This window comes from Mobula birostris, chromosome 10 (genome assembly GCF_030028105.1).
Source record: "Mobula birostris isolate sMobBir1 chromosome 10, sMobBir1.hap1, whole genome shotgun sequence".
In the NCBI taxonomy this organism is placed as follows: Eukaryota; Metazoa; Chordata; class Chondrichthyes; order Myliobatiformes; family Myliobatidae; genus Mobula; species Mobula birostris.
This window is the reverse complement of record NC_092379.1, coordinates 12,647,598-12,672,074: the sequence shown is the minus strand read 5'-3', so window position 1 is coordinate 12,672,074 and position 24,477 is coordinate 12,647,598. Positions and strand designations below refer to the sequence as shown.

The 24,477-nt window shown below is 45.8% G+C and overlaps 1 protein-coding gene across 1 annotated transcript in view; it reads right to left on the bottom strand.

Annotated features, from left to right (window-relative positions):
* Positions 1 to 4,141: 4,141 nt before the first annotated feature.
* The window catches only part of LOC140203833 (sodium/calcium exchanger 3-like), a 104,251-nt gene continuing 83,915 nt past the window's right edge, over positions 4,142 to 24,477 (bottom strand). The window contains exon 2 of the mRNA XM_072269937.1: positions 4,142 to 5,978. Coding sequence (XP_072126038.1) covers positions 4,142 to 5,920 — 1,779 coding nt within the window. The 5' untranslated portion in view covers positions 5,921 to 5,978. The remainder of the gene's footprint in view (positions 5,979 to 24,477) is intronic.

Below are 24,477 nucleotides of genomic sequence, written 5' to 3'. Positions count from 1 at the left end.
AATCATGCTTTGGGCTTGTATTGCAGCCAGTAGCATAGGGAACATTTCACTGGTAGAGGGAAGAATGAATTCAATTAAATACCAGCAAATTCTGGAAGCAAACATCACACCATCTGTAAAAAAGCTGAAGATGAAAAGAGGATGGCTTCTACAACAGGATAATGATCCTAAACACACCTCAAAATCCACAATGGACTACCTCAAGAGACGCAAGCTGAAGGTTTTGCCATGGCCCTCACAGTCCCCCGACCTAAACATCATCGAAAGTCTGTGGATAGACCTCCAAAGAGCAGTGCATGTAAGATGGCCCAAGAATCTCACAGACCTAGAAGCCTTTTGCAAGGAAGAATGGGCGAAAATCCCCCAAACAAGAATTGAAAGACTCTTAGCTACAGAAAGCGTTTACAAGCTGTGATACTTGCCAAAGGGGGTGTCACTGAGTACTGACCATGCAGAGTACCCAAACTTTTTCTTCGGGCTCTTTTTCTTTGTTGTTATTTTGAAATGGTAGAAGATGGAAATAAAAAAGTAATCTTGCTTAAAGCATTAAAGAAATGTGTCATCTTTAACTTTATGCCTTTTGGAAATCAGGTCATCTTTTACTTGCATAGCTATTCATAGTAACAGAAATTTTGACCAGGGGTGCCCAAACTTTTGCATGCCACGGTATGTTATATACATGTATATAGTTAAATGACAATAAACTTGACTTGGTACATGTGACATTAATAAACCAACACCAATACATTCAAGGCAGGTTTAAACATTTCAAGAAACATGCAACCATGCTTACAATTCACTGTATGGAAAGTCTACAAGTGCAAATATGGAAGCACCCCAGTAAACTCTCCGAATAAAGTGTTTAATGTGAAAAAGATAAAAGACAAGATCAGGACTGATGCAGAGTCCTGATCTGCAAAAGCAACTACCCACCTCCCTGCACAGGCACCCACAGTTTTCCTCTAGTTTTCTGCTCCAGATCACAGCCCCTGCAGTTTCATATCTCCAATCTACACATTAAGTCTCATTTTTCTTGGAATATGCTGAGATAAACATTGCTTTCCTTAGTCTTATCAAATAGCAGTGTTGCAAGAGTCATTCTGTAGACCAGGGCTTATAGAACATGGAACAGTACAGCATGGGAACAGGCCATTCGGCCCACAGTGTTGTGCTGAACCAACTAAAAAACGAATCAAAAGCACCCAAACACTAATCACTCCAACTTACCTACACCTTGTCCATATCCCTCCATCTTCCTCACCTCTATGTGCCTATCCAAACGTCTCCTAAGAGCCTCTAATGTATTTGCCTCTACCACCATCCCAAGCAGCCACCACTCTCTAAACAAAAAACTTACCCCTCATATCCCCCTTTGAACCCACCCCCTCTCACCTTCAGTGTATGCCCTCTGGGATTAAGCATTTCAACCCTGGGAAGCAGATACTCCCAGTCTACTCTAAATATTCCTGTGCACCCAGAGAGAGACCATGGCACATGACACAGTGGGCTGCTCCCAACCTTTTTTTAATACCATGGACCCCTACCATTAACCGAGGGGGTCGGTGCGCCCCAGGTTGGGAACCCCTGCTATAAACATTGACACCAAAAGATGGAGAAGATGGGAAGGAGCTTCTGAAACCTCAATGTACTTCACCCCCCACACCAACTCAGAAGAGAGGTAATAGCTCTGTAAACAGTATCGTTTGTTTATTAACCAAGTAGTGCACAAAACTTATAGAACATTAACATTTGTTTTTGAATACCAAGTACCTTAGGATTTTTTTAAATTGCTAAAATTTCATGGCATGCAACAACTAACCTTTTCTTAATACTAGCAGCACTTGCATGGAATGAGGAGAGAGTTGGAGTGAGGCCTCCGTCAATCAAGGTCAGCCGTGGATGTTGCACTCTAACTGTCTAGAAACGCAAGCTAGGGCAGTACAATATGAAGAGCAGCTGTTGTCCATGTAACAAGATCCCCCTCACCACACAGCTGATGAACCCAAAGGAATGGCAGAGGCCGATACGGTTTGGTACCAGCAGTGCCACAGGAGTTGCCAGTCAGCATTGAACTCAACATAGGACTGCCTGAGGGGCTCCAGCTCCAGACTTTTCCCCTGAGGTTTACTCCTGAAGCCTTCCCCATGTGGTGGTATAACCACAAGGCAACAGGGGTCTCCTTCTCCTAAATGAGCTGCCAACCACGGCTGACAAGCCCCATCTTTGCCCCTTCTCCTGTCAGTAGAAATGGTTCTACTGGGCTTAGTAGCTAAGCCAAACATGAAGGCCAGGAGCTGGACTTAGTTATCAAAGGCTATCTGAGGTACATGCCTTTGGGAGCATTTACTAGGTAGAGGGAGCTTGTCCCCATTACCACCCCCACCCTGGCTATAACAACCTTAAGGAGAGCTGGAGTACCGTTTCTCAGAGCAACACACACAAAATGCTGGAGGAGCTCATCACGCCAGACGGCATTTATGGAAAAGAATAAACAGTTGACATTATGGGCTGAGACCCTTCATCAGGACTGGAAAGGAAGGAGAGAAGTCAGAATAAGAAGGTGGGGGGGGGGGGGACAGGGAGGAAGTAGTAAAAGGTGGTAGGCCAAAATGTCAACTGCTTACTCTTTTCTATAGGTCCTGCCTGACCTGCTGAGTTCCTCCAGCATTTTGTGTCTATTACCTTGGACTTCCAGCAGATTTTCTCGTGTTTGTGATACTACTGTTTCTCAGCACTGCTTGCCTTTTGAATGCCGCCACAGAAATGCAAGTTCCAAGACATAAAGAAAATAACAGTTTATTTTCTATAGAGAGATGATAGCAAAGAACACCTTTATTAATAGAGGCCAGCAAGGTTCTACACCATTCCTGATATATTCTCTTCAGTGTTCAGGTTTGTAAATGGAAAGCAGAACATTCTGGAATCTGAAGAGCTTCACTGTAATAATTTGGCCAATTACCAATTACACAAGTCAACCTCTGCCATAAGTAGGGGTGGAGGATTAGTATAAATCCACAAGCAATGATGGCAAGGTGCTCTCATTCAATCTACATCACCAGAGCATACCACCGAAACGTAATTGTACCACAGTGACAGCAGCTCACCTTTAATCCCGCAAATTTACTTCAAAGTCTTCGCATCCTCTTCATGCAAGAACAACAAGTACTTCCTCAGAAACATTCAGGAAATAATCCAGCTTTAGACCTTAACCGAAAACCTTCTCCTTTGACAGGTGTCGACTGACAATGACGCAAGGAGCCAATATGGGAACTACTGCAGTACAGATTGATTGACAGTGGCTAAAATCAGACCCCCCTGCATTTAATTCTTCCACAAAGATTTTCAGTTGTTCATGCACCCTCCAGAAAAAGCACAAGGCAGGATTTACCAACACTAAATGCATTGGAAACTTACTTCCCCTCCACCAATAGCTTAAGGGTCACCACAGCTGTAAGCACAGTCAGCTTGGTGAGATGGGAGTAGGGAGATGCAGCCTCTGTGACCCCAGTTGATTTAAAATGGAAAGGATTATTTTAGTGCTTTTCCTTCAGTGAGATAGAGGCCTTACACTGTCACTGGAATGCAAAGAGGGCTGGGGCATCAATGCAACCCCATCCTCTGATGGTCAGACTAATTAAAATTGCCTTTATTAATGAGAGGGTGGGGAATGCTAAATGCACTTTAAAGATCTAATCCGTTTACAGCCTGCTGTTGGTATCGAGAGGCAGCTGCGTTACATGAGAACGGAAAGCAAGCGGCGGCTCTGAAAGGAGAGGCTCAACAACGAAAAGACCCGAGCGTCAACCACAAACCACCACTTGCTCTTGGCCACACTGCGCCAGGATATGTGGATCCCGGATCAGCCTCCACCAAACCACCAACAGACAATCCCTTCAGAAAACATCATACGCATCTCAAGTGTTGGCTCTACCAGGTATCTGAAGAGGCTGTGAACATGCAAATCAAAATGCAGAACTATAGAAATATAAAGGGCTTCACACACGTGGCATACCAGCATTATTTACAGTGTCCATTCCAATAGTGAATGATTCACCCAATTACTCATACTTTGGCAATGGAACATTACTCTCCTTCCTTTTTGTAGTGGTTTATAAAACAATGACTGCTTAGCATTTTGTACTTACACTGTCTCGTCATTCAAGAACTGCAATTCCCCGTAGGCATCCTCATAGTCCACTCCACCTCCCCGGGCTGTGCCTTCCACCGTGCGGTATGGTATGATGACCGTCCCTCGGGCTCCAGATGTCCTCAGGACCTTCACCTCCATCATGCCAACGCTCTCGCTAACGTGGTAGACCTTGTCTTCAAAGGTGAAGATGCCCGCGTGGTCGTCGTCCAGGATCGTCACCGTGGCAGTCAAGGGTGAGACGAGGCGCCCCTTGGGAAAGCTGTTTGAATCGGAGTCAAACATGCCCTCAGCGTCACCGCTCCTGAGATTCCCCAGGCGGACAAAGAAATGCTCATCCTCCTCGAATATGTCATCGTCAATGATGCCCACTGTGATTTCCTTTGTGGTTTCTCCTGGCTTGAAGATCAAGGTGCCTTCGCTGTATTCGTAGTCTGAGCCAGCGTTGGCCGAGCCATCCTCCGTCCGGTAGTCTACATAAAAGGTACTGTTCTGCTCACCACCCCTACACACCACGGTCAGAGTGACGAGCCCACAGTTCTCCAGGCACTGGTAGTTGGCCGGTTCGAAGCAGATCTTGCTGCACAGCTCTTCCCCGGGCTCCGACTTCCCCTCGTTGAGGTTGGTTGTCTTCTTGGCGTGATCGGCGGCGTGCTTCTTCAAGATGTTGCCTGCGCCAGTCATCATCCTGGTGGCTTGAATGCGGTAGAACGCTCTGCTCTTCTGTTGATGGAGCAAGGCGTAGTAGTTGGCCATCTCGACCAGTTGTTCCAGCTCTCGATCCGGGTACTTCTGCTTGAGGTCCTTAAGGATCCGGATGGCTTCCTTTCGACTTTCATCCAGATCCTTGGCTTCCAGGGTGATCACGGTTCCATCAGGGAGAACACCGTCTCCGTGTTCCAGGATCATTTTGCCGTCCATCTCGATCCCTTTGGGAAGCTCCCCTTCGGTCTCGATAATAATTCCCCTGCGTTTGTCCGCACGGTACCTTTTGTAGACATACTTATAGAAGAGCAGCCTCTTGTCGGCAATCCAGGCGAAGACCACGCAAACTGGGAAGAAGAGGAGAGTCAGTAACGCCTCCCAAACCTGGACCACGCCTGGGGAGAAAACCGCTAGGATCAGGTACAACCAGATGTAGGCAAAGATACTCCAGGAAGCAGTGACAAAGAAGACCCGGAGGTGTTTGACTCTCCGAACTTCACCGTCAGGGATGCAGTAGACACATACAGCAATGATGACAAACATATTGAATGCTGCGCTGCCAACAATGGTGCCAGGTCCCAGTTCTCCAGCCAAAAAGCCGTGCCCACACACTTCAATAACCGACATTAGGATCTCTGGGGCCGAGGAGCCCAATGCCATCAGTGTCAAGTTGGACACAGTCTCATTCCAGATTCGAACGGTGGCTATGCTGGTCTCCCCATTGGGTTTGGTGATGGTAATCTCTTTCTCCTGTGAAGTGATGACCTCAATAGAAGCCATGAAGCGGTCGGCGATGATGGAGACTCCAAGGAACATGTACATCATCGCAACAAAGTAGACAATGGCCCTGGCAACTTTGTCTCCTAGGGATGGATTTTGTGGGTACCAGATTGGGAGTATGATTCCACGGTTACATTGGAAGGACCCAAAACACGTGAGGTTGGAAGGAGCATCAGGATCTTGAGTGTTGGTCGCTTCTGCCTCCCAGAGGATCATCATGAATAAAGTGATCTGGACTCCAGTGCCCATGAGGGGGGACAGGAAGGGTCTCCACTCCAACCTGGCCATTGGCACAGTCTTCTGTCGGAGGGAACGCAGATTTCAAGGTCTCCCAATCTTTGGATATCTGGAACGGCAAAGATTAAAAAATATATATATATTAATACCGTCGCACTTTGTGAGGCACTGGTAGTTGGAATACTTGCAATTTACTTAAATCAGACAAAGACTTGATCTGACTGTAATAGTTCCAGAAATTAATTTGAAGGATCTGTTATTTTGCAATGAAGTTTCTTACATAACATTAATTCCAATGCTTAAATGCAGGATTGATTGATGTCACATCACTTGTGCGGTAATAATGAGCTTAAACAGTTTTACAGAGAAAATTCAAATCCTTACTTCAAACCAAACACAGTACACTAGGATGGTTCCATGTCCCGGAAGAGAGTTCACATTTACTCCCAATGGTTTACTAACTTACAGAAATAAATTGTGATACAGTCTCTTTACTTCTGGAGATATTTTAAAGCAGCTGAGTTATTTCCTAGTCCTGCAGAGCTTTGAGACTGTTGTTACGAATGAGATCAGCACATATATTGCAAGCTTAATCAGAAATAAAATTTATTCAGTATCCTTCTCATCCACACAGCATCCCCAAGTCCTCTGCACTCAGTTTCTACGCCGTTTCTTCTGGTAAGAGTGGCGGCTCACTTGGACACAGTGGCCGCTCCAGGTCCAAACAAAGGTGTAATTGTTTGTCCTTTACGTCTTTTTTTTAACAATCGTTAGTCTGAGGCCTCCATAGGTCAAGGTCGACCATGGATGTTTGTTGTGCCCTAGCAGTTTAGATACACAAGCCTGGGCAGATGTGGAGAGCATATGTTGCCCACGTAGCAAGCTGCCCCTCTCCACGCAACTGACGAACGCAAAGGAACGACGGAGACCGAGAGTTTGGCACCAGGAGCGGCCAGTCAGCGTTGGACTCAGCGTAGGGCTGCCTCAGGGACTCCAGCTCCGGATTCTTCCCTCGGGGTTTACTCCCGAAGCCTTTGCCACGAGTGGGTACAGCCCCAAGGGACCAGAGGTTTGAGATCAGAGTTTCCCTTCTCCTAGATGAGCCGCCAGCCACAGCTGACAAGGCCCATCCGCCCAAAACGACTGGTTTTAAGGCATCAGTAACCCACCTTTACCCCTCTCCCTGCCAGGCTCAGTAGCTAAGCTACAAACAAAAGCCAGGAGCTGTACTCGGTCGTCGGAGAATATTTGAGGTGCATGCTATTGGGAACATTTAAAAGTTAGAGGGAGCTTGGCCCCATTACCATCCCCACTTTGACAAGCATAATGATCGTAAGACACTCCTGGATACTACAGAACATCAAGTACTACGGGTCCGCCCCATCAGTGGGTTCTTTGATAGTGATGGAGCTGGACTTATTGCATACCACTGTGGCGCCAAAGCGGTGTGTGGTGTGAGTGACTGTCCAGGATGTTTTTACTGGGGTGGCAAGACCCTGTTGGGCATTGGTAAGGTAGAATACCGCCAAGTCCGGTTCACTGGTTCTTGGTGAGACCGACAGCACGGGAGCTGTGTTGCCTCAGCTATGATGAGGACTAGGCCCTCGTGCCGCGGAGTCGCCTGTTGCACCCACCCAAAGGAGGAGAAACCAGTGGTGGCACGGGAGACAGGAAGTGGCACAGGAATCGGTACCAGGTTGGGGGCAGGCCACCACCTCCCCCCCATCGGTGTTCACTCATTCGAAGAACAGGCCAACTTACCATCAATCTACAAACCATGCCACTCAAGGTCTTGGGCTGGATACTTTCTTCTTTGTTGCTGCTTTTCTACTACCCTAACCATTGTGCTATGTGTTGTGTGCTGTTAGTAGCGTGTTTTGCACCTTGGCCCAGAGGAACGAAGTTTCATTTGGCTATATCTATGTATGGCTAAATGATAATTAAACCTGAACTTTTGAACTGTAGTAATATAACTGTTAATCATCAGGCTATAATTACTACAGTAAATAAATGACCAAATGTTAATTGAAGGGTTTATGCTTGCCAGACATCAGAAGAACTCCCTCGGTTCTTCTTCAAAAGAGGAGCACAAGCTCAAACTTGCTGACAATGAGAAGCTTGGACTATCCAAAGAATGTCATCTGTGCATTGTACTAGCCTGATTTATGCATTTTCATTCTTTGAAGTCAGCCTTGAACGCATAACTTTTTAATCTCGAAGCAGGAATGCTCCCAGCAGAATATATAGGCATCCGTTAGTCTCGTGAGACCATGGATTTGCACCTTGGAAGGCTTCCAGGGCGCAGGCCTGGGCAAGGTTGTATGGAAGACTGGCAGTTGCCCATGCTGCAAGTCTGCCCTCTCCACGCCACCGATGTTGTCCAAGGGAAGGGCACTAGGACCAATTCAGCTTGGCACCTGTGTCGTCGCAGAGCAATGCGTGGTTAAGTGCCTTGCTCAAGGACACAACACACTGCCTCAGCCAAGGCTCGAACTAGCGATCTTCAGATCACTAGACGAACGCCTTAACCACTTGGCCACGCGCCAACACAGTCATATTCTATTGAGCTGCTTTGGTGAAGCGAACCCGAACATCTCAACAGCAAAGATGCAGAAGTCAAGATGCTCTTCATTGATGATAGCTCAGCATTCAATACTATCACTCCTCCCCCCAAAGCTAATCAATAAGTTTCAAGAATTTGGCCTCAATACCTCCTTGTGCAACTGGATCCTCGATTTCCTCACTTGCAGACCCCAGTCACTTTGGATTAGCAACAACATCTCTGCCACATTCACCACCAGCAGAGGTGCACCACAAGACTGTGTGCTTAGCTTCCCCACCCCACCCCCACCGCTCTATACTTAAGACTGTGAGGTTAAGCACAGCTCCAATGCCATATTTTTAAAATGCTGATGACACCACTGTTGCTGGCCAAATCAATGATAGTAACAAATCAATATATAGGATGGAGATTGAAAATCTGGCTGAGTGGTGCCATAACAACAACCTCTTACTCAATGTCAGCAAGACCAATGAACTGATTATTAACTTCAGTGAGAAGAAGACCAGAGGTCCATGAACCAGTTCTCACTGGAGGATCAGAGGTGGAGAGGGTCAGCAACTTCAAATTCCTCGGTGTTATCAATTCAGAGCATCTGTCCTGCACCCAACACATAAGTACCATTACGAAGAAAGCATGCACCACCTCTGCACTCATAGAAGTGTGTGAAGATTCGGCATGTCATCTGAAAATTTGATGAACTTCTATGGATGTGTGGTGGGGAGTATATTGACTGGTTGCATCAAGGCCTGGTATGGAAACACCAATGCCCTTGAACACAAAGCAGTGGGCACAGCCCAGTCCAACAGGGTTAAAGCTCTCCCCACCATTGAGCACAGGTACACAGAGCATTGTTGCAAGAAAGCATCATCCATCATGAAGGGTTCCCACCAGAAAAGCCATGCTCTCTTCTCAGGGCTGCCATTAGGAAGAGATACAGGAGCCCCAGTACCCACACCACCAGGTTCAAGAACAATTATTACCCCTCAACCATCAGGCTCTTGAAACAAAAGGGATAACTTCATTCACCCCATCCCTGACGGTACCCACAACCTATAGACTCACTTTCAAGGACTCATCCCCTGCTCTTGATATTTATATTTATTTATTTATTATTATTTTTCATTTGCATTTGCCTGAAAACTGAGATTCAAGAAAGAATGTGCTGGCATTGAAGAGGGTTCACGAGAATGATCCTGGGAATAAAAAAGTTAACATTTGATGGCTTTGAGCCTGTACTCGCTGGAGTTTAGAAGAATGAGAGGAAATCCCATTACAAACTATCGAATATTGAAAGGCCTAGATAGAGTGGACATGGAGAGGATGCTTCCTACAGTGCAGGAGTCCAGGACAGGAGGGCATAGCCTCAGAATACAAGGACGTCCCTTTTGAACAGAAATGAGGAAGAATTTCTTCAGCCAGAGGGTGGTGAATCTGTGGAATTCATTGCCATAGACACATGTGGAGGCCAAAGCACTGGGTATATTTAAAGCAGCGGTTGATAGGATCTTGAATGGTAAGGGTGTCAAAGGTTATGGGGAAAAGGCAGGAGAATGGGGTTGACGGGGGATAGCAAATCAGCCATAATGGAATGGTTGAGTAGAATCAATGGGCTGAATAGCCTAATTCTGCTCCTACAGCTTGCGGTCTTATGATCTAAGCTTGCCAGGATGTTGCTCTGTTGTTACTAATGACCTGGATAGAGTGGATGTAGAGAGGATGTTTCCTAGGGTGGGACAGTCTAAGACCAGAGGACACAGCCTCAGAATAGAGGGGTGTCCTTTTAGAACGGAGATGAGGAGGAATTTCTTTAGCAAGAGAATGGTGAATCTGTGGACTTCGTTGCCACAGGCAGCTGTGAAGGCCAAGTCTTTATGTATACTTAAGGCAGAGGTTGATAGGTTCTTGATTAGCCAGGGCACAAAGGGATGCAGGGAGAAGGCAGGAGATTGAGGCTAAGAGGGAAAAATAGATCAGCCATGATGAAATAACTGAGCAGACTCAATGGGCCAAATGACCTTATTCTGCTCCTATACCTTATGGTTTTATGGTCTATACTTTCATCCAGTCGAGCAACATCTGAGAGTGGCAAAGGAATTGGCAACATTTCAGGTCGAAGCCCTGCACCAGAAGATAAGATATAGAGTTAAGGTTCAAAGTTGGAGGTTGAGAGGAGATCTGATGGGGACATTTATCACATACAAAGAGGAATCGCTCCCATTTCTTATGGTCTTAGAAACCTTAATTACCGACAGCTCTTCCTTGATCGGCCAAGGCCTTTGCTGAGTAAGTGAACTTCGGCCTTTTATATTTGTCAGTCTTCAGTGCAAAATGATAACCCTTTACAAAGTGGGACAAGACAGAGTGTGGGCTTTACAGAAAGTGGTTTCGAGTCAACCATGTTTGTGTGGGTCTGGAGTCATGTATGGCCCAGACCAGGTCTGGATGGACACTTCCCACCAAAGGCAGACGGACCCATTCGCGTCTCAGCAACGTTCCTGCAGTTTTCTGAACCCCACGGCTAACACTAGATTTCATTTCTGGATTTATTCAGTTTGCTAAATTAAATTCTCCGATTGGTGTGCTGGGACGAGTTCGTGACTCTGGATAACTTTGAATTAATTAAGCTGGCTCTGGATTATAAACACAATAACATAATTATTCTGTTGGACCATCATTTAGCATGGTTCAGTTAAAAAAAATCTGCATTAATGCAGTGTATTTTACAACCTTATTTATAAAGCATTGTCCAGGCAAAAAAATAAACTTTTAAAGCCTTCTCACTGTAACACGGGGAAGTTCAGCAGTCAATCACTAGTTAAAAACATTCAAGGAAATGAAGCAAAGCCAGTATTAGACATAAAATGCTGGAGGAACTCAGTAGGTCAGGCAGCATCTATGGGAATAAACAAACAGTTGACATTTCAAGGCAAGACCCTTGTTCAGGACTGAAAAGGAAGGGGGAAGACGCCAGAATAAAAAGGTGGGGAAGAGGGAAGGAGGATAGCTGGAAGGTGAAAGGCGAAGCCAGGTGGGTTGGAAAGATTGGAAGGAATCTGATAGGAGAGGAGAGTGGACCAGAGGAGAAAGGGAAGGAGGAAGGGCATGGCAGGGGAGGGGGAGTTGGTAGGCAGATGAAAAGAGGTAAGAGGTCATAGTGGGGAATAGAAGAAGTGGGGAGGGGAATGTTTTTAACAGAAGGAGAAATCGATATTCGTGCCAGCAGGTTGAAGGCAACCCTGGCGGAAAACAAGTTGTTCCTCCACTCTGAGGGTGGCCTCATTGTGGCACAAGAAGAGGTCATGGACTGACATGTCGGAACGGAAATGGGAATCGGAATTAAAACATATGGCCACCGGGAGGTTCCACTTTGGACGGACGGAGCAGAGGTGCTCGACGAAGTGACTCCCCCCCCAGTTTATGACAGGTCTCATCAATGTAGAGGAGGCCGCATCAGGATCACCGGACACAATAGGCAACCCCAGCAGACTCGCAGGTGAAGTGCTGACTTACTGAGAAAAACAGCTTTAAGCCCTGAGTGGAGGTGAGGGAGGAGGATGTTACGGGCCAAGATCCTTCATTAGGACCTAATTTAGGGTCTTGGCCCAAAACATCGACTGCTGTTCCTTTCCATAGGTGGCTGCCTGACCTGCTGAGTTCCTCCAGCATTTTGTGTGTGTTGCTCTGGATTTCCAGCATCTGCAGAATCTCTTGTATTGACGTCAGAATCATTCCATGAATGAAAAGCCATGTTCAATCTATTCGATGGATTTCTTTGGAGAAGTACTATGTGAAATGGTTAAGAGGGAACAAACAAATGTAACATAGTTAGGTTTCACAAGATCACAAGACAAAGGAGCAGAAGTAGGCCATTCGGCCCATCGAGTCTGCTCCGCACCTCCCCCATGAGCTAAACTATGCACCCATCTAGCTCCAATTTCCGGCTTTTTCCCCATATTCCTTGATACCGTGACTAATTAGATACCTGTCAATCTCCTCCTTAAACACCCTCAATGATCGGGCCTCCACAGCTGTATGTGGCAATGAAATCCACAAATCCACGACCCTCTGGCTAAAAAAATTTCTCCTCATCTCTGTTTTAACTGGGTACCCTCTAATTCTAAGACTATGGCCTCTTGTCCTGGACTCACCCACCAAGGGAAACAACCTTTCCACATCTACTCTGTCCAACCCTTTCGACATTGGAAATGTTTCTATGAGATCCCTTCTCATTCTTCTATACTCTACTGAATACAATGCAAGAGCCGACAAACGCTCCTCATATGTTAGCCCCTGCATTCCAGGAATCATCCTCGTAAATCTTCTCTGAACTCTCTCCAACATCAGTACATCCTTTCTAAGATAGGGGGCCCAAAACTGTACACAGTATTCCAAATGAGGTCTCACTAATGCCCCATAGAGCCTCACCAACACCTCCTTACTCTTATACACTATTCCTCTTGAAATGAATGCCAATATAGCATTCGCTTTCCTTACCGCCGATCCAACTTGGTGGTTAACCTTTAGGGTATCCTGCACGAGGACCCCCAAGTCCCTTTGCACTTCCGATTTTTGAAATCGGAACAACTCTGTTTCCAGAGGCATTTGATGAGATACTGAATTCTGAATCAGAATCAGGATTAATATTACCAGCAAATATCCTGAAATTTGTAAGGGATGAGATGCCCCCAGCTTCCGTGCTTCAGTCTGCGAACTTTGTGGTGATTCAGTTAATCTAATAAGATGAACTGAATACCAAGGCTTTGGGTCTACTCTGGGCTGCTCCAGGGATTTGGATCTAGGGACTCAATTTGGTTCAGAATACTGTTGTTACTCGCTTTTGTTGTTTGCATGATTTGTTTTTTTTCCTCTTTCTCTGTGCACATTGGGGGTTGGTCTTTATTTTTTTTAATTGGGTTCTTTCTGGTTCCTTGCTTTGCGACTGCCTGTAAGCAAACAAATCTCAAGGTTGTATAATTTAGACATTCTTTGATAATAAATGTACTTTGAATCTTTGAACTTTGCAGCAGCAGTAAAACATGATAATACAGAAAAAATTTGTATCATTTCTTAATGCATGCATTTCTAAATGACAATAAATGAAGATTGAGTGTCCTCATAATCTGATCTAATCTAAAAATGGAATTACAAGTATATATATGCATTAAATTAAATAAGTAGTGTGAAAACAGGAATAAAAACTGTCTCATAGTGAGATAGTGCTCATGGACCATGGGGTCAGTGAACTGGCTTTTCCAGAAGACTGAAACAAGGCATAGTTGGCAAAGTCTAACAATGATGGGACCAGAGGTTCAGTGCTAGGACAACTTATTTAAAACTGATCTTAATGATTTGGACAAAGGAAGCAAAAGTATGGTTGTTAAATATGCGATTGACACGACGACAGGTTGGAAAGTAAGTTGTGAAAATGACACAGGGAAAGTTACAGAGTGGTTAAGTGGGTGTGAGAAGATCGAGCAGACTGAGATTTATTTAGAATCAGAATCAGAATCAGGATTAATAGAACGCTGGCATTACAGCACAAGAACAGGCTATTCAGCCCACAATGTTGTGCCGAACCAGCTAAAAAACAAATCAAAAACACCAAAACACTAATCCCTCCTACCTACACCATGTCCATATCCTTCCATCTTCCTTATATCCAAACGTTTCTTGAAAGTCTCCAATGGATTTTCCTCTACCTCCACACCAGGCAGCACATTCCAGGCATCCACTGCTCTCTGAGTCAAAAACTTACCCCTCTCATCTCCCTTAAACTTACCCCCTCTCATCTTCAATGCATACCCTCAGTTGTTAGTCATTTCTACGCTGGGAAACAGGTACTCCCTGTCCGCTCTGTCTCTGCGGCTCATAATCTTGTAAGCCTCCATCAGATCTCCCTGATGCCCCAGAGAAAATAACCCAAGTTTACCCAGCCTCTCATGATAGCACATGCCCTCTAAACCAGGCAGCATCCTGGTGAACCTCTTCTGCACCCTCTCCAAAGCCTCAACATCCTTCCCATAGTGGGGTGACCAGAACTGTATGTAATACTCCTTTGTTTTGTAACAGCAGTACATTGCAATACATAATAAAAATTATTAATTACGATATAAATTACATATATATATATCTCTTATTTTAATTTATATATATAAACAATATCAATTTTAAAAATACTTTATACTTTATTGTCACCAAACAACTGATACTAGAATGTACAATCATCACAGCGATATTTGATTTTGCGCTTCCCGCTCCCTGGATTACAAATTAATAGTAAATATTAAAAATTTAAATTATAAATCATAAATAGAAAATAGAAAAATGGAAAGTAAGGTAGTGCAAAAAAACTGAGAGTGCAAAAAGTTAGGGAAAAAAGCACTGAGGTAGTGTTCATGGGTTCAATGTCTGTTGAGAAGTCTGATGGCAGAGGGGATGAAACTGTTCCTAAAAATGTTGAGTCTGCGTCTTCAAGCTCCTGTACCTTCTCCTTGATGTAGCAGTGAAAAGATGGCATCCTGGTTGATGAGGGTCCTTAATGGCGGATGCTGCCTTTTAGAGATATCTCCATTTGAAGGGTCCTGGATGCTGGAGAGTGCACATCCACATCAAACCAGCAGACATCATTGGATCCTACCACCAAACACATCTTTACTCCTGGCATACCCGAGGGTTTGCTGGGGCAACCCGGCCTGCAAGTGTCGCACCAGCAGAGCATGCGTCCAATACCCAGCACAACACAATACCTAACACACAACACCACAAGCAGCAGGAACAAGAACAGAACAAAACAAGGCAATAACAGCAAAGCAAGCCCCTTCCCCACCCACCCCCCAACCCCCTCATACACAAGACAGGCCTCCAACTCCAGGGCAGGCAACGCCCAGGCCTCCAGTCCTTGGCCTTGCACTGTCAGACAACCTCCAGTCCCTGGCCTGGACTTGGCCTTTGGACAAATAGAGTATATATTGGATAGATGTGAATATATCTATTTTGGCAGGCATAATAAATGATATATATTATCTAAATAGTGACAGATTGCAGAGTCCTGAGATGCAGAAGGATCTTTTACCAGGTTTGCAAAAGGCTAGTGTACAGATGCAAGTGCAGGTAAAGCCAATTGTTACTATTTATTGCTGTGGAGCAGAATACAAAAATACCTAAATTATCTTTCAGTTTCAGATGGCATTGAAGGGTTCTCCAGATTTGATGAGGTCAGTGATCGTTTTGGAGACCATTATAATTCTCATCAGTGCCGGAGAGCTCCCATCCACTACCACCAGACTCAGAGTTCCCTACCCCACACTGCCCATTTCTACTGACTACCCAAAATCCACAAACTTGACTGTCCGGATAGGCCTGTTGTCTCTGCCTGTTTCTGCCCCACTGAACTGGGTCAACATACCTTGACTCCATTCTATCCCCCTTGGTTCAGTCCCCTCCCACCGGCATCAGTGACAATTCACATTCTTTAGATCTTCTCAACAACTTTCAATTCCCTGGTCCTGACCGCCTCATTTTCACTATGGATGTCCAGCCCCTTTTCAATTTTATCCCCATCAAGAAGATCTTAAAGCTCTCTGCTTCTTTCTCAACAAAAGACCCAACCAGTTCCCCTCCACCACCTCCCTCCTCCATGTGACAGAACTGGTCCTCACCCTCAACAATTTCTGCTTCAGTTCCTCCCACTTTCTCCAAACTCAAGAGATAGCCAAGGGCACCCACATGAGCCCCAGTTATGTCTGCCTTTCCGTTGGTTATGTAGAACAGTCCATGTTCCAAGCCTTTCCTGGTAAAGATCTCCAAATCTTTCTCTGCTACACTGATGACTGCATTGGTGCCGCTTCATGCACCCATGCTGAGCTCATCAAATTCATCAACTTTGCCTCTAACTTTCGCCCTGCCCTTAAATTCACTTGGTCCATTTCTGACAGCTCCCTTCCCTTTATCGATCCCTCTGTCTCCATCTGTGGAGGCAAAGTGTCTACCAACATCTTTTATAAACCTACTGATTGCCATGGCTACCTTAACTGTACCTCTTCCCACCCTGTCTCCTGTAAAAAAAAAAATTCCATTCCCCTTTCTCAGTTCCTTCATCTCTGCCTCATCTATTCCCAGGATGAGGCTTTCCTTTCCAGGACATCAGAGATGTCCTCCTTCTTCAAAGAATGGGGGTTCCCTTCCTCCACCATTGAGCTGCCCGCATCCCTTCCATTTCCCAGGTTTCCATGCTCACCCCATCTTCCCCCTACTCTATCAGGGATAGAGTTCCTCTTGTCCTCCCCTACCTCCCTGTGAGCCTCCACATCCAACACACATTCTCCACAACTTCTGCCATCTTCAACGGGATCCTACCACCGAACACATCTCTACTCTTCCCCCCTCCCCACCCCGCTCTCCGCTTTCTACGGGGATCGCTCCCTCCGTGATTCCCTTGTCCATTCGCCGACTTCCCCCTCCCTCCTGGCACACATCCCTGCAAGTGGCCAGAATGCTCCGCCTGCCTATTCACCACCTCCCTCACCTGCATTCAGAGCACCAAACAATCCTTTCAGGTGAGGTAACACTCCACCTGTAACTCTGTCAGCGTCATCTATTATACCTGGTGCTCCCAAAGCAGCCTCCTCTACTTTGATGAGACCCCAGGTAAATTGGGGGACCACCTTGTGGAGCACCTCTGCTCCATCCATTAAAAGTGGAATTTCCCGGTAGCCAACCATTTTAATTTTCAGAAGGCCTTTGACAAGGTGCCACACATGAGGCTACTTAACAAGATAAGAGCCCATGGAATTACGGGAAAGTTACATACGTGGATAGGGCGTTGGCTGATTGGCAGGAAACAGAGAGTGGGAATAAAGGGATCCTATTCTGGTTGGCTGCCGGTTACAAGTGGTGTTCCACAGGGGTCCATGTTGGGGCCGCTTCTTTTTACGTTGTACATTAACGATTTGGATTATGGAATAGATGGCTTTGTGGCTAAGTTTGCTGATGATACGAAGATAGGTGAAGGGGCCGGTAGTGCTGAGGAAACGGAGAGTCTGCAGAGCGAGTTGGATAGATTGGAAGAATGGGCAAAGAAGTGGCAAATGAAATACAGTGTTGGAAAGTGTATGGTTATGCACTTTGGCAGAAGAAATAAACGGGTAGACTATTATTTAAGTGGGGAGAGAATTCAAAGTTCTGAGATGCAACGGGATTTGGGAGTCCTCGTGCAGGATACCCTTAAGGTTAACATCCAGGTTGAGTTGGTGGTGAAGAAGGCAAATGCAATGTTGGCAATCATTTCTAGAGGAATAGAGTATAGGAGTAGGGATGTGATGTTGAGGCTCTATAAGGCGCTGGTGAGACTTCACTTGGAGTACAGTGGGCAGTTTCAGTCTCCTTGTTTAAGAAAGGATGTGCTGACGTTGGAGAGGGTACAGAGAAGATTCACTAGAATGATTCCGGGAATGAGAGGGTTAACATATGAGGAACGTTTGTCCGCTCTTGAACTGTATTCCTTAGAGTTTAGAAGAATGAGGGGGGACCTCACAGAAACATTTTGAATGTTGAAAGGCATGGACAGAGTGGATGTGGCAAAGTTGCTTCCCATGATGGGGGAGTCTAGTACGAGAGGGCATGACTTAAGAATTGAAGGGCGCCCATTCAGAACAGAGATGTGAAGAAATTTTTTTAGCCAGAGGGTGGTGAATCTATGGAATTTGTTGCCATGGGCAACAGTGGAGGCCAAGTCATTGGGTGTATTTAAGGCAGAGATTGATAGGTATCTGAGTAGCCAGGGCATCAAAGGTTATGGTGAGAAGGCAGGGGAGTGGGAATAAATGGGAGAATGGATCAGCTCATGATAAAATGGGAGAGAAGACTCGATGGGCCAAATGGATGACTTCTGCTCCTTTGTCTTATGGTCTTAATTCCTATCCCCCTTCCCATTTAACTATGCCAGTCCACAGCCTCCTCTTTTGCCATAATGAGGCAACTATCCAGTTGAACGGGCAACACTTCATACTCCATCTGGGTGGCCTCCAGACTGCTGACCTGAATATTGATTTCTCCAGCTTTGGGTAAATGTTTACCCATCCCCCTTCCCTCTGATTCATTTCCCCGCTCTAGCTTCTTAACTCTTTTCCTCACCCGCCAATCACACCCCCCCCCGGTGCCAGTCCGTTTTCCCTTTCTCCCATGACGCACTCTCCTCTCCTATCAGATTCACACCACACGCTGCATCCGCAAAGCAAACAGCATTATGAAGGACCCCACGCACCCCTCGTATAAACTCTTCTCCCTCCTCCCATCTGGAAAAAGGCACCGAAGCACTCGGGCTCTCGCAACCAGACTATGTAACAGTTTCTTCCCCCAGGCCATCAGACTCCTCAATACCCAGAGCCCGGCTTGACACCAACCTACTGTACCCTCTACTGTGCCCTTATAGGCATCCGTTAGTCTCATGAACCCATGGATTTGCGCCGTGTAAGGTTTCCAGGGCACAGGCCTGGGCAAGGTTGTATGGAAGAGCAGCAGTCTCCCCTCTCCACGCCACTGGTGTTGTCCAAGGGAAGGGCATTAGGACCCATACAGCTTGGCACCAGTGTCGTCACAGAGCAATGTGTGGTTAAGTGCCTTGCTCAAGGACACAACACAATGCCTCAGCCAAGGCTCAAACTAGCGACCTTTGAATCACTAGACGAATGCCTTAACCACTTGGCCACGCACGAACACTTACTGTGCCTACTGTCTTGTTTATCATTTATTATTTATTGTAGTGCCTGCACTGTTTTGTGCACTTTATGCAGTCCTGGGTAGGTCTGTAGTCTAGTGTGGTTTTTGTGTTTTTTTTCTTACATAGTTCAGTGTAGTTTTTGTATTGTTTCATGTAGCACCATGGTCCTGGAAAACGTTGTCTCATTTTTACTACGTTCTGCACCAGCAGTTATGGTTGAAATGACAATAAAAAGTGACTTGACTTTCTTCTCCAACCCTTTCCTGGTTCCACTTATTAACTCCCAACGTCTTACTTCATCCACCCTCCCCAACAACCTGGCTTCACCTACATCTTCTAGCTTGTCCTCCTCTCCCTCCCCGCAACTCCTCTTATTCTGCCTTCTCCTCCCTTCCTGACGAAGGGTCTCGGCCCAAAACATCCACTCTTTACTCCTTTCCGTAGATGCTGCCTGACCTGCATCACAGTCTGGTATGGGCGTGAGGAGGGTTGGGCTTGTTGGCTGCTGCACTAGGCCGAAAGAAGCCGCAGAGAGTTGTGAACTCAGTCAGCTCCATCATGGGCACCAGCCTCCGAGGAATCAAGGACATCTTCAAGGAGCAGGGTCTCAAAAAGGTCCATTATTAAGGACCCCCATCACCCAGGACATGCCCTGTTCTCATTGCTACCATCAGGTAGGAGATACAGAAGCCTGAAGGCACACACTCAGCGATTCGGGAACAGCTTCTTCCCCTCTGCCATCCGACTCCTAAATGGGCATTGAAACCATGAAAACTACCTCACTACTTTTTTTAATTTCTATTTTTGCACTAGTTGTGTAATTTAACTATTATACACACACACACACACACACACACACACACACTTAGTGATTCATGTTCATTTTTCTCTTTTATTATGCATTGCATTGTACTGTTGCTGCAAAGACAACAAATGTTGGTGATATTAAACCTGATTCCAATTCAGAGTTCTTCTAGCATTTTGTGTGTGCAGCTCTTTGATTGATTTTTTTTTTAAGGTAACAGAAATAAACAACGGAGCAGAAAGCAGTTAGATTGGAACATGGGATTGAGTTTACAGTCCATGATCTGACTGATTGCCATGGCAAGCTCAATGAGCCAAGTGGCCCATTCTTGCTCCTAATCCATTAGTAATTCAGCATAAATAGCAGTGGAATATTGACAAGGGCCATCTGGTTTCATGATGTTAGTTAAATGCTAGCCTGCACACTAGGGCTCAGAGCTAATTGGAAGCTGTCGTTAAAGCCTAGTGAAAAATCCAATGCAAAACACACACACAATCAATGCTGGAGGAACTCTGCAAGTCAGGCAGCATCTATGGAAATGAATAAGCAGTCGATGTTTCGGGACCGAGATGATGTCCATCAGCTCTTCACCAGTGAAAAGAACAAAAGGAGTATAATTGGAGAGGAGTGTTCTTTTTAAAATCCTCATATAAATCTAACCAGAGGCTGAAAAGAGGCTCACAGCAGGCAGAGCGGCTGTCTCACAATGCCAGAGACCTTGGTTCAATCGTCTTTGTGTGGGTTTTCTTCTGTTCTCCCTGTGACCATGCAGAGCTCTGCATTCCTCCACATTCTAAAGACATTCAAGTTAACAGATTCATCGACCAGGGTGAGTTGTCCCAAGTGTGATTGGCAGAATCTCGGGGGGGAGGTAGGGTAGGGGGGGTACAAGGTGACAATGTGAGGAAGCTTTAAAAAAAAATGATTATTGTAAGTTGATGTAGATGGGTGGTTGATGGTTAGGACAGACCCAGTGTGTGAATCTGAACTCAATTCTTTCCAATAATAACTGATTATAACCAGACTGGTCCACTCGAAAGTCTTCACCTCCAATACAATGAATATCGATGGTGCGCAAGTGGAACAGGTCAAAAGCTTTAAGTTCCTCAGGGGTCAATATCAAAAATGACCTGACTTGGTCCAACCAAGTAGAGTCCACTGCCAAGAAGGCCCACCAGCGCCTTTACTTCCTGAGAAAGCTAAAGAAATTTGGCCTGTCCCCTAAAACCCTCACTAATTTTTATAGATGCACCGTAGAAAGCATTCTTCTAAGGTGCATTACAACCTGGTATGGAAGTTGTCCTGTCCAAGACCGGAAGAAGCTGCAGAAGAACGTGAACACAGCACAGCACATCACACAAACCAATCTTCCATCCTTGGACTCACTTTACACCGCACGCTGTCGGAGCAGTGCCGCCAGGATAATCAAGGACACGACCCACCCAGCCAACAGACTTTTCGTCCCTCTTCCCTCCGGGAGAAGGCTCAGGAGCTTGAAGACTCGTATGGCAGATTTGGGAACAGCTTCTTTCCAACTGTGATAAGACTGCTGAACGGATCCTGACCCGGATCTGGGCCGTACCCTCCAAATACCCGGACCTGCCTCTCGGTTTTTTTGCACTACCTTACTTTCCATTTTTCTATTTTCTATTTATGATTTATAATTTAAATTTTTAACATTTACTATCGATTTGTACTCCAGGGAGTACGAAGCGCGGAATCAAATATCGCTGTGACGATTGTACGTTCTAGTACCAATTGTTTGGCGACAATAAAGTAAACTTTCAACTGCAAACACAAAAAAAAGTCTGCAGATGCTAGAAATTCAAAGTAACCCACGCACAAAATGAGGAAGAAACTCAGCAAATCAGGCGGCCTCTACTGAGTGGAATAAACAGTCGATATTTCGGGCCGAGACCCTTCATCAGATACACAGGAGATTTTGCAGATACTAGAAGTCCAGAGTAACACGTAACACACACACACACACACACACACAAAATGCTGGAGAAACTCAGCAGATCAGGCAGCGTCAAGAAAGAAGAACTCTACCCCCGCACCCCATTTTCTTTCCAGTCCTAATGAAGGGTCTCAAACCAAAACGTTGACTCTTTATTCCTTTCCACAGATGCTGCCTGACCTGCTGAGTTGCTGCAGTATTTTGTGCGTGTGACCCAACATCAGGACTGGAGAGGAAGGGTCAGAAGCCAGAACATGGAAGGGGAGGGGGGGGGAAGAGTACAAGTTACCCTCCTCCCCTTTCAGTCTCCTTCAACCCTTTATCTCTTCCCCCTCCCCACTATCCCCCATCATTTCTTACTTCAATCCGCCCTGCCCCACACCTTCCCTCTCACCTGGTTTCACCGATCACCTGCCAGCCTGCACTCCTTCCCCTCCCCCTCCTTTTTATTCTGGCTTCTTCCCTGCACGCGCCCCCCCCCCTTCCCTTCCCAGTCCTGATCAGAGCTCTTGGCCCAAAACGTCAACTGTTTATTCCCCTCCATAGATGCTGCCTGACCTGCTGAGTTCCTCCATCATCTTGTGTGTGTTCCTCAAGACTTCCAGCACCTGCAGAGCATCTTCTGTTGAAGGCCTGACTGCTGGAGTATATGAATTACTGCAGCGCGCGGCAACAGAAATGCGCTGGAGTCAGAACAAGAGGCTGGGAGATTGGAGGAAAGGTACCAAGAGGATTAAATTCCACTGGCTGCAGTAATAGCACTTCTTACGACTAAATCTTATTTAATGTTGGCTCTGAGTATGTTCTGGTTCATTTAACTTCTAATAAACCTTCAAGTGTTTGACTCTATGTTTTATTAATTCCAGGCAAACTTATTAAGAACTATAAAGAGCTGCTAGTTAAGAGGGACATTCGGTCCTTCGAGTCTGTGCTGTCTCTTTGTGACCAATGCTAAATTAGCCGCATTCGGTGCTCTTTCCCCACTGTCGTCAAAGTTCAAGGTCAATTTATTATTGAAGAACATACATGTCACCATACACAACCTTAAGATTCATTCTCTTGCAGGCATTCACGGTAGCGTCATGGTTAGCACAGCCACTTTACAGTACCAGTGACCTGGGTTCAATTCCCGCCACTGCCTGTAAGGAGTTTGTACCTTCTCCCCGTGACCGCGTGGATTTCCTCCGGGTGACCTGGTTTCCTCCCAGAGGTGTACCAGTTCAAAGTTCAAAGTAAGATTTATTATCGGAGTACATACACGTCACCGCACACAACCCTGGGATTCTTTTTATCTGTGTGCATGTTTAGCAAATCTATAGAACAGCAACTGTAACAAGATCTATGAATATGCAAATATAAATAAATAGCAATAAATAACAAGAGCGTGAATTAACACGGCAAAGAATCCTTAAAGTGAGACTGTCGGTTGTGGGAACACTGGAAATAGATTGAGTGTAGTTATCCCCTTTGGTTTAAGAGCCTGATGGTCGAGGGGTAGTCACTGTTCTTGAACCTGGTGATGCGAGGCCTGAGACTCTTGCACCTTCTACCTGATGGCGGCAGCGAGAACCTGCCCTGGGTTGGTCATTGGTCACTGGTTAACTGGTCACTGCAAATTGCCCCATGATTAGTCTGGGGTTTAATTGGAGTTTGCAGGGCGGCATGGCTTGAAAGACCTGTTCCACACAGTATCTCAATAAATAAATTATAATTAAATAAGTATGAGAAACGCAATAGAATGAATGAAGGGCCAAAGCCAACAGGGTGGACAAACTACCAGTGTTAAATAAAACAAAAAATTGTGCAAATACAGGATGAAATAATAATAATATAATGAGAAACAATCAGGGTTGTAGAGTCCTTGAAAGGGAGTCCATGGGTTGTAGCACTTCTCAGTGATGGGCCAAGTGAAGTTATCCACTTTGGTTCAAGAGACTGATGGTTGAGGGGTAAAAACTGTTGCTGCGCCCGGTAGAGAGGGCCCTGAGGCTGCAGCACCTCTTTCCCAACGGCAGCCGCGAGACGAGAGCACGTCCTAGGCGGTGGGCATCCCTGATGACGGGTGCTGTTTTCCAGCGACAACGCTCCGTGTAGATGTGCTCAATGGTGGGGAGGGCTTTACCTGTGATGGACTGTGCTGTATCCACTACTTTTTTTCGTAGAATTTTCCTTTCAAAGGCATCGGTGTTTCCATACCAGGCTGCGATGCAGCCAGTCAATATACTCTCCACCACACTGCTATAGCAGTTTGTCAAAGTTTTAGATGATATGCTGAAATCTTGCAAACCTCTAACCCTCTCCAACTCTGATCCTCCAATGAAGACTGGCTCATAGACCAGGTTTCCTTCCCCTCAATGATCAGCTCCTTGATCTCCCCCCTCATATGCTGATTTGTCACCATCTTCGATCTGGCCAACAAATGTGGTGTTGTCAGCAAATTTAAATACAGCATTGGAGCTGCACTTAGCCTGACAGTCATAGGTGAGGCTAAGTGAGTAGACCAAGGGGGCTAAGCACACAGTCTAATGGTGCACCTGTGCTTACAGTCAGTGGTGAGAATTGA